Genomic DNA, 11393 nt, shown 5'->3' with positions numbered 1-11393 from the left:
CATTTTTTTTTTTTTTTTAGTTCTGATCCGATTAACTAATAGTGTAATTTATTGTAGGTGGTATTATGTGTAAGGCTACACAATGCTGTTGTAAACCCAGCATTGCATTGAGCTGCCTTCACATACAAACAAGAAGAAGCAGCAACAGCTGTCAGGTTTTCCAATTCAATCATTTAATCTGAAGTGTAAGAATTGTACTCTTTATCATATGGAAGGAGCTTCTCCATCTCGTCTGAACGTCGCCATGGAGACGATTTCTTACAGTTCAGTCTGACTGACTTCAAAGTGAGAATGTTAAAGTGCCCAACCATCTTTCTTGATCACTGGCATGGATCGGCGGCGTCAATCCGATACGTAAATTATGTCAACATTGGACCTGATGCCAATATAAGATTGGATCTCTTGTTTTAATCTCACTAACCAGCTGCAAACTTCTCACAGTTTAGTTGTAAGAATTTTTATCAAAATAATGCATTGAAGTATTAAAACAGAAGATACTGATATAAGATTGTATCGGCCCCATCTCGATTTTGAACTAAATAATCCTACCACTCATTTTTATTCCAATGAAGAATGAACTATATGAACATTATGAAAAGTTAAAATAGAAGATTGTCTGCTTAGGTACAGCTCCAAATGTAAGAACCTTTGCTTCTCTGTCTTCTGTGGAAGTATACGGGAGAGGATTAGGGCCGCTGAAATAAAAAAGTTTTGGTTTCTGACTTTTTTTTTTTTAGAATTCTAACTTGCAGATGTAATCTCAGAATTAGGACTTTTTTTCCAGTGTCCCTCATCCTGTACCGTAGAAGTACCTAAATGTTTGGACTGGTGGCTGAATAAGACGTAACATTCAAATTTGTTGCTGAAGAATTTTTAAACAGACAATTTTAATCATCTTAAGATTTCTGATAGATGAAACAAATATCAATTTCATCACGGAAAGTATAAGCGATCCGGACAGATGTTTTTTTTTTTAGTTACAATCCTAACGACCGCCTACACATTGTGAATTTAACCATTTTGTAATTAATGCAAAAACTCTAATTGTGAGTTTGTATATTACGGTATGTGTAGTAAAAATGTGCCAATAGTTATTGCTACATTCTGTCTCTACAGCTTTACGGGTTGCAGTTCTGCTGAACTTTATCCCATTTAAACATTATTACTGTACAGTTTGTACCTGGAGGTCATTTCATTTCCTAAATCCCATCCAGTCGTCTCCTTCTGCAGGTATATATTCTAATGAAGTTGTTGTTTAAAGCTATAAATGTAATTTTTTGTGGGTTGATTCTCAGTTCCTAAAGAAATGCCGCCTTCAGTTTCCATCATCAATCTATAAATATATTTCTATCTAAACATATGGATCAGTCCTTTTCTTCTTGACAGACTCTTTGAGATTATTCCATCATCTCGCCTCCGTCTGTCTCAGAATGTCAGAGGTCACACTCTGAACCATCAAAAAAATCAATACTGTGACATGTTAAATGCTGCTGGTCCGTTTTACCATGCATGAGGAGGCCGCCCACCACTGACAGAAGGGGAGTGATTGGATACTTGACAAATGATACATGAATATTTAATGTCTATAAAACAAGAGAAATAAGCGAACAGGCAGGTTAGAGATAACAAGTAGAACATAAAGTTATATAATGAAATGATTTTAGGAGGGTGAAGGTGTTTAGAGCTGGAGATATTTCTCTTCATTTTAAACCGGGCATCACCTTCAGCCTGTAAGGCGACTTTGAATGAGATGGTAGAATTCCTCACAGTTGATTGACGGGACTTTTTGGTACTTATAATTTCAGATTTTGTTCGACTTTTTGCAGAAGTAACCTTTTTTTTATTCCTTTCCACATGACATTTCTTCAGCAGGCAGTCACCGTGACCGTGCAGGACTAATCAGTACTGGTTCCAGTCTGGGATTATTTGTTGTTGTACCTTGGCCAGATAATATTTTGTTGTCTGTTCATTTCTTGTAATAAATATTCAAAATCAACAACTTGTTTAATCTCCTGCTTAACACCTTAAATTCTCATTTAGAGCTGCCGTTGTCTTGATTCAACAGTCACATTAAGAAGACATCAGATTGCCCAGCAGGGCTGAAACATCAGATGCCTGGCAGGATTGATTCATCAGGTGTTGCACAGTGTGATATCCAACACATCCACATGCTGTTTGCACCGTCACCACCTCCCTGATCTCAGATCAGTGAAACATCTGCTCTCCTGATTTGTGATGCCTGATACGTTTTTTTTCTCAAGGGCCATGTCACTGATTATCACCTGCAGGATAACAACAGCTCTGATAACACACCAGTACAGCGCCGCAGATTCAGAGAGCAGTCTCTGTCTCCACCCTGTGGCTCAACATCAACACTGCTCTCCAAAAAGCAAAATCTTAATGCAGGAAACCAGCTGTGTAGGTAAAGTCAGGCAGCTCTGTCCTCTAAGAGAGACGCAGTGGTATTTCATTGTTTCTGCACTTTGGATGTTAATATGTGATGTGTGTGTGGTTTGTTTTTTGTGCTGTCCTTCATGTGAGCTGTGTGTGTGAGCACTGATGTTTTTTTTTACTCAACTGAAGTTCCTAACAGAGAAATACAGATTATTTGAATTGAATTTGAACTCTACCTACAATGGGGTCATATTGAAGAGACAGAAACACAAATGAACACTTGAATTTCTCCTCTGGGGATCAATAAAGGACGATCCGATCTTATAATATCTGAGCAAAATCATTTTGGCCAGGATAATCATGAAATGGAATCTGCAATGAAAATCTGGTCATTTTCTAAATGTATCATTTAAATCTGTCTACTATCTTAGGGTCATTCGTCTTGTAGGTCTGTGTAGCTGTACTACATACAGTATGTGTTAAACTCTCATAGCAGCAGATCTTTATATTTGGAGAGGAGCCAAGTGTTTGTTGTGAACGGAAAAAGGAAATATGATTAGCTGAGGCTGAAGACACTTAAGATGACAAATACCAAACAGAAACAAGAAGGAACTAAAGACATATTGTAACTCTGTAAGTGTGTGTGTGTGTGTGTGTGTGTGTGTGTGTGTGTGTGTGTGTGTGTGTGTGTGTTTAGAGGGCGTCTATGTGTTGAGGCAGTAAAAAGAGGAATGGTTTGAAGAACCGGCAGGAGAAAGTGAGAAGTACAAAACAAGACAAGCTTGATAAAAAAAAAAATTAAAGACAAAATAAATAATCAGATCAAATAAATTAATTAATCAAATCTTCCTTCCACCCTCCCCCTCCTCTCCTGTTAAGCCCAACTCATCTTTTGTAAGAGGTTTTGTAATTCTTGTACTTCTTTTCATTCTTGTGTGATGCATGACGACAGGGACGGGTTTCTTGTATACAAACAGTACTGGGTGCGCGCGCAGCCAGGGGGCACAAAGAACGCCTCGTCAGCCATGATAAGTCAATTGATATCGATGTAGATGTAAGGTGACACTGCCAAACTAGAACAGCTTTAATAAAAGAGTATATTTTACATTCAGTGATCAGCAGTTGAAAAAGAAACATTCATCAAGTGTTTCCAGACGTCATGCAGTGTCACAGTGTGGCCACAAGGTGTCATCCATCTAAAAGGACACGCATGAAGACGGGCTATATTTAGTATTTAGGAGCCTGAAGTGTTGCTTTTAACTGAACTGAATTCATCTCAGTTTGTTTAAAGGATCAGTAAGATTTAGAATGAAGCCAATACTCACCAACCATCGGGATTGTCGTATTGAGTTTCTCTACCAAGAAACATTTTAAATCAAAATCATTAAAAAAAAAACAACAAAAACAAAACAAGATATAATGTATTGAAAAGGGAATGTACAGTAAATCATTGCAGCATCTTTTACATTCTACTCCTTCTCTTGAGTAACATTATTTCAGGTGTGAAGGACGGCTGCAGTCTGGCTCATATTATTTCACTTTACTACTTTGATGACATCCATCCCTGTGTGTTTTTTTCACCCCACTATATTCAACCATTTCTCACTGCAGTCTGAACTTTTATTAGAAAACTGTCTCGGAGCTCCCTGCTGTGTCACTGCCTGTCCCTGACCTACAAAAAAAAAAAAACCCTCTCTGACACTCCACTACAGCTGAGTATCCGCCTGCAGTTATGTAAGTTAAAGAAGTTCAAATGCTAAACTGAATGTTAATCAGCAGGGAGCGCGTATGGATTACAATCTTTTCTTAACACTGCATCTTGGCACTGAACGCCTCTTAGCGCGGCTAATTCAGTCAATGTTGTAACCGGGGCTCCAATTAAGCTCCTGAATAAACGTTCACACATAACAACACTTTACAGTGTACACTCTGGAGCGTATTTATAACAGTGTAAAGGAGACTGATTACATCGGAAACACTTGAGGTTTGAACTGGAACTTTGGTTTGTGTGTTTGCAGCGAGGCGCAGGCTTGTGACTCCGGGGGAGGGGGGGACCAAGGGGCCCCTCACCTTCAAAGCTGACCAGGGATGCTAAATAAAACGGGAGAGCAAAAGTTACCCCCCCCCCCCCCCCCCCCCCCCCCCCCATCCCCCCTCACGCCAGACTGAGACCCTTAACCCTTTGTTCCCGTCTGCCTCACTCTGACAGACGGGGCTCAGCATCCGTGGAAAATCAGGCGTGGAAAGAATCCAAATCTGAAGAGTTTCAGTTTTCGTTTTCTTCAGTGGGTCGGACTTCACGTTGTAATTCTTTGAGACAGGCAGGTACCCCTGTGTCAGCTGTCGGCTCCAGATACACACTGCAGGTCTGTGTGTGAAATGTGTTCCAGATGAGGAGTAACGTGAGGTGAACCTCCTGCAGGCGGACCACGCAGCACATTTTCTAAACGCACTGGACTTCTCCTGTTCTCGGTAACTGGGGGGGGGGCTACAAACATCTGTGGCTTGTGACCTGTTTAAATAAAGTTTAGTCTGCACTGCATGCTGCAGACCCAAAACCTATAATCACATCAACTCAGGGGAGTTTTTTTTGGGGGGGTTTACATTTCTTGCAATAAGAGGCCAGACTTGATCTGTTCATCAAGAGTTACAAACCAAAGCATCATTTTCTGCTTTCATGCACTGTAACATGCAGAGTTTCAACTGAATATTAACATTTTGTATATTTTTCCAGAACAATATTATAACAGGAATGGTTAAAGGGAAGGTGGTGTCTTCAAACTCGCTGACTGTGCTTCACCATGACGCAAACAAGTCCAAATATCAAGACGTCCACATTTCTGCAAAGTTGGGAATCTGTGTTTTTTGAGACGCTTGCACCAGGACATATTTAGTGATTTGGCTCAAAAAATGGCTTTTTCTTAGTTTTTAAGTGTTTAGTTTGTCTTTCCTCTAGATTTCTCCTGTGATGCCTTCAGAGGTCTCAGCCTGCGTCAGCGCACAGACACTGGAAATATCTGCATCTGCAAACGAAAGCATCAATGAAGCTGCTGGTCGTGTTCTTCTATGAAAAAGGTGCAGAAGCTGCAGCTTTATTTGAGCTTGCTTTGGCCAACAGGTTTACTCCTCATATATGGACATAATCACAGACCAATGAGGAGAGAGCGCATGCATTGGCTGCAGGAGCTGAGATATCGAACGAGTGATGTCCAGGGACTGTTAAAACTGAAAGGACACGATCCATTTCTATCTGCCACATCTTAAGATCTAGAAACAACAACAGCAACAACAACAGAGATCTTGTCCCCCCCCCCCCCGACCTGTAACAAAAGGCTTTCTGTTATTTCTTTCATCTTTCATTTCAACCCACCACTTCTAAAACAGTTCCCCTGTCATTTCCGCGAACCACAGAGGAAAACCATTTCCTGGGTCTTTTAACAACAATCAGCACCCTTGTGTTGTCGCTACACTTCACTTTGTAAACCTTGTTGTGCTGCTTCTGATTTGTGTCCCATGTTTTCCTGGAGGATACAGCTTTATAGTTGCAGGTTGACGATGAATAATGACTGTTGGAAGTTGGGGGAAAAAAGGGGGAGCCGCCGAATCATCTGCCAGAGCTGTTGCTCCACAAATAGGCTGTGTCAGCGTTATTATCTGGTTTTCCTGAGTCATCTGTGACTGAGGCAGAGAACCTCCTGCTGAGTCTGTGCAGCGTCGTGACTCAGATCTGAAGCCTCTGATGGGATTGTCTCGCAGGTTTAGACGCTGTGCAGAGACAAAGGTGGAGTTTAAAGAAGGTAACACTTATTCATGAGGTGATTTTGATGTTATTTTGCATGTTTTTATGCTGATAGGAGCGTTACATCCCAGTAGAGTTTCGAGATATTTCAGTATCAGAGTGTTAACCATGGGGAATTCCTTCTCGCCTTCACTCCTGACGCCGTGTCTCTGCTCGGGGATCGGTGTGCTAAGCCCTGAAAACATTTGTGTTTAGACCCTTATAGGTGGATATATCACTCAGCATAATAGGATCAGGCGTGATTATCCTCATTTAATTGTGAGAGGTCAAAGGCTTAGGAAGGGGCTGCGGAGGATAAAGCACGCCTTTTTTTCCCCTCTGCAGTGTTAACCAAAGACCTCAACTCATTATCTGTGCAGTTTGAAAAAGGTGCCTGAGAGCTAATTAGACACAAGTTCCATTCACAAAGACGTGTCTGCAGGACAACTTTTGAGGAGAGAAAGAAAGGAGCAATTCAGTGTGGGAAAATGACTTCCCATTTAGAGGGGAGGGAAATTTGAGGGGTTTGAAATAAAAAAAAAAAGCTTTGCATGTAAAATGCGTCACGTTGAAGATTGTTGTTGCATCTGCATTTTCAAATAATAAAATCTGCACTATTTATTGCAATCATTTCCCGTTTTGATGACTTTTTCTGTTTAGCGATTTTTAGGGAGACCTCAACATTTTTTTTTTTCTGCTTCTCAAAACTAATTAAGGCTCCACAAAGTCACGCATCCATGAGAGGCCTGTTGTGCAGAGAAATTCTCCATTCGTCCTTTTAACTTCTTCCCAGAAAGATGTCGGTAAAATTGCTGCACAGCTCGCTGTTGTTGCAACGAATAAAAAAAGAAGAAAAAAAACACACAACCCCCCACATTGCATGCAAAAACCAATCATGCAAAACCCACACAGTATTTAGTTAGAAATAAATCAGCCTGCGATGAAGGAGTATAGATCAAAGTCTTTTATTATATGAAAAATATATCCATAAAACGGAACATTAGGCTATTTACAAAAAAAAAACATTATGCGCCTGTGCAGGGCGGAGATCTGCGCAGCTTCACCGTGTCCCCCCCGTATAAAAAAAACATCAGTGTCGGTTCTGTGGATTGAGCCCGTTTAAAAACCGAACTTCACATTAATACCGACGAGCAACAGTGATGCGCACATCTCTCCGTCCTGGCTGATTCTCTTGAGGCGCTTCATCATGAGGAGAAGACATAAAAACCAAAAAAAACTTTTGACGCACAAAATACTTTTGTTCACAGGAAAACATGGTCCGTACAAACTAGCCTCTGTGGATGGATCCTAACAGGATGATTTATGATGATCCAAAAATGACAGGAAGGAGACTAACATACAGACAAATAAAAAAATAAATACAGTTAATCATTATAGACTATCTAAAAATGGGTTTAATACTGAAAAATCTGCAGCATTTGTTTTCATCATAGCAGCTCTAAAAGTGTAGAATACATCTACACACTAATAACTTGATTATTAGGTTGTTCCGTTCTTTCTCTGTATTGATCCAGCCAGTCTCTGAGCTCTGTGATCCGGTACCCCTCAGGTCCTCTGCCCCCCTGGTACACAATCTTCCCCTCCTGCAGGATATAAAGTCTGTCGAAATAAGCACCGTACGCGGCGTTGGAGGAGTTTTCCATGCTGTCCACCACCAGCCGGCAGCCGGGCACCTCCAGGTGCATCAGCTGCGCAGCGTGCAGCCGGTCCTCCAGACACCGGTGTTTGGGGATCTGATAGGGCGCGTCCGTGCTCATCCAGCCGTCGGAGGGGTGCGCCTCCTCGATGTACACCACCACAGAGTCCGCGATGTCCGCGTTCTGCTGCACGACTCCCTGGAAAGCCTTGAGCCGCGCCATGAACGGCGGTCAGGTGCAGCTGCCAAAGTTGAGGATGAGCGGTCTCTTGTCCTCTGCGTAATCGAGGATGCGGCTGCGCTTCTGATCCTCCAGCTGAACAATTTCAGTGTTGGGCGCACCGTGTCCGAGATGCGCAGCCTTCAGGAAGTCCAGCTTGTGCCCGTGCCACACCGCCTTGAGGGACTCCATGCTGAAGAGACGATTGGAGTCCGATATGCAGAGAGGGGGGTCGATGGCATCGCCCTCCTGCTCCTTCATCCTGAAGAAGACCCGCTTCCTTATGCATAGAAAGTCCAGCAGCCAGAACATGACAGCTGCCATCAGAAACCGGGGCAGCACGACCAGACACACTATTGCATTCTTAATGGCTTTAATGGTATTCATGATCACCTGGAGTGACAGCCTGAGTGGTCTCTGCTCGGTGCCACGGTCTTGTGGGTTGAAGTTGGGTTACTTGCAACTTCCCCTCTTTTTATAGCACCGGCAGATTTGAATGAATCACACCCCGCCTCCAAACTGGGGCCGAGGCCTCACATGGTGGGGATTACCTTCTGTCAACTCCACAGCTTTGAGTTACAGCCAAAAGCCAAGGGTGCAGGACAGGGTGCGGAGCAGAGGCGCGTTATTTGGAGACGTAGCCTTGCCCTATCAGACTCGTAGGAATTGCCGAAAAGTTCTTGCATATAGTTCCAAATTTGGGATCAGCTGCGTACTTTTCTTTTTGCATATGCAAAAGACAGTTTTTTTTTGTTGTTTTTTTTGCAGAACACGTTTCAGCAGATCCTAATTACCTTCACCCCACTTACGGGACTCTGCTCTGCTCCCAAACTGTCCTCAGCTGATCTCTCCAACACATGTGAACACTGGACAGTCTGTCCTTGTGCAATGTCACAGCAGTTGTCAGCTCACGTGAGATCAACTAAGGTGACACTCCTGCAACATTAAATTGCATTTGGCATATCTGAAATAAAATTGAGGAATCTAATTTTGGGAGGGAAGCACAGAGAAAAACAAAAAACAAAAAAACAATTTTGAGCAAAGACATGAAAATAAGATTTTTCAGAAAAAGGAAGTCAGGTACCTTGGAGGTGAATAAATGTGTATTTAAGGGAAAATCTAGCATTTTTTTCCACATTAATCAGACTCAGACATAAGACTATTATCTCAGATTGAAAAATGAAGTACAAGACTTTGAACCATTTTTCACGTGTCCTTGATCATCCTCCTCAGGTGCAGCTTCTGTGTCTACAAAAGGAACACCATGACATCCAACTATTGACACACACACACACACACACACACACACACACACACACACACACACACACACACACACACACACACACACACACACACACACACACACACACACACACACACACACACACACACACACACACACACACACACACACACACACACACACACTCTCTCTCTCTCTCTGTTAGAGCCTCCAGTCTGTCTGCGGCACCGGAGCTCATGCGGTGTTACAACAGCTCAGGATATAAATCAAAATCCATAGAAACTTCACATTCGTGGGGTCAAAAGAAACATCATACTCTCTTCTACTATGGCCAGAAATCCCGCTTATTTTTTGGGGATTTTTTTTTTTACATAAAGGGGGCTAAGATCATTTCAAAATGTGTCCTGGCTGACGTCTGAAAGCTCGTAAAACGTTGAAGAATGTTGAAAACAGTCTCTGTTGATTGCTTGTGAGGTGTTAGATAATCTGCCCTCTTGAAACAAACTCCACAAACTCTTCCTAGAAAGGTTAAAAAACAACACTGTTTCCTTTCCCCCCCCCCCCTCCACATTCTCAAAACAAACGTAAGTTGAATATTTGCTCATGGCATTGTTATGACATCTTACTGCTGAAACTGAACATTGTTGAATCTGTTGGTTACAAAAACAAGTCAGAAAAAGGACGTCTGTGAACCATCACATCACACTGATCTGCGGTTGTCAGCGAGGCATCTGCAGCTGTGTTGAGCTAATAGCCAGCTTCAGGATGTTTGCCCGTGGCAGCTAGAGTGCGCCCACAAATATCTTCACATAAAGAAACGCGGTCCGTGTTTTACAACTCAGGTCAAAACTCTAAATAAGAAGTAAGAGACAATGTTTGGAATGGAAAGAGCAGAAATGGGGGCCGCAGGTCATCTAGTGGTTTGTGCGTTGGCCCCATGCACAGAGGTTCACGTCCTTGAAAGTGGTCGGCCTGGGTTCAAATTCATCCTGTGGCTCCTTTACTGCATTTCATTCCCCACTCTCTCTCTCTCGCTCTCTCTCTCTCTCTCTCTGATTTCTGACTCGATCCACTGACCTGTCTCTTAATAAAGGCATAAAAAGCCAAAAAATAAATCTTTAAAAAACTACTAAAAAAATAAAAAAGCAGAAATGGTCTGGATCAGACTGACCTGTAATATGGTGGGATGGTTACATTTGATCCATGTTGTTGATCCATTCAGTTATTCATGTTTTCACACCTCTGCGTTTTTCTAATAAGCCCCACGAGCAGAAACATGCTCAAACTAGGATCAATATTGGAGATGCTTTTGAAAAAGGAGGCAGAAAGGTTTCAAGACTAATGCAGAGCTGGCTAAACACTGAAGCTTCAGTATCAGCAACATGGCAACCTGAGTGCGCATTGACTCTTGGGAGGAGGGGGCGGGGGGAGACAGCTCTCTCTAATATTTTGAATTTGGACTGCAGTACCCATTTTAAACGCTAGGTGTCAGAGTTACATATTGCTCCTTTAAAACATTGGTTCCCAACCTGGGAACCTGGCCCCCCTACTAGGGATCCAAAGATCTCGCAACCTATTAAGCAGTGAGCCACCTGCCACTAGTGTCGTTGAGTGAGGGAAGTTGGGAGAGGGTCAAATGTCAACCTGGGAGTCGAGAGTGAAGATCCTGAGCACAGAATGCAGAAAAAGCCTCAGTTTACTGGTTCTTTACAATTTCACTGTTCCAGGGCTCCGCTGATCAAAGCACTTAGACCTTTAATTGAAATGTTGCCCATTTGGATGAGTTCATCTTTACATCCCTTCCTGCAGTTACTAGTGCCCTCACTCTGTATGATTTACATCTTTGACCAAATCCTCTGAAAACAGGCTCAAAATGTACCTGTCATCCATTATTCATATACAAAGATGCATACACCCTACAGACATTTTCTCAGACTTCAACTCTTCTTTTAAGGAAAAATAAAAACTTAAGGAAACTTCATGTATCAAAAACCTTAAAAAACACATTTTTGAAGGCGCCAGACAGACACTTTAAAAGCACTTCAGAAGCGAAACTAACCACCATGACGTTGAAGGACAACAGTCAAAACACCAGTGA

The 11393-nt window shown here is 42.3% G+C and overlaps 1 protein-coding gene across 1 annotated transcript; it reads right to left on the bottom strand.

Annotated features, from left to right (window-relative positions):
- Nucleotides 1-7121: 7121 nt before the first annotated feature.
- On the bottom strand, nucleotides 7122-8518 carry dio3a (iodothyronine deiodinase 3a). The gene has a single exon (XM_061063408.1). The coding sequence runs from the start codon at nucleotides 8434-8436 to the stop codon at nucleotides 7651-7653; it is 786 nt and encodes a 261-aa protein (XP_060919391.1). The 5' UTR covers nucleotides 8437-8518; the 3' UTR covers nucleotides 7122-7650.
- Nucleotides 8519-11393: the final 2875 nt, after the last annotated feature.

This window comes from Labrus mixtus, chromosome 18 (genome assembly GCF_963584025.1).
Source record: "Labrus mixtus chromosome 18, fLabMix1.1, whole genome shotgun sequence".
Lineage (NCBI taxonomy): Eukaryota > Metazoa > Chordata > Actinopteri > Labriformes > Labridae > Labrus > Labrus mixtus.
This window is presented reverse-complemented; position numbering and strand designations above follow the sequence as displayed.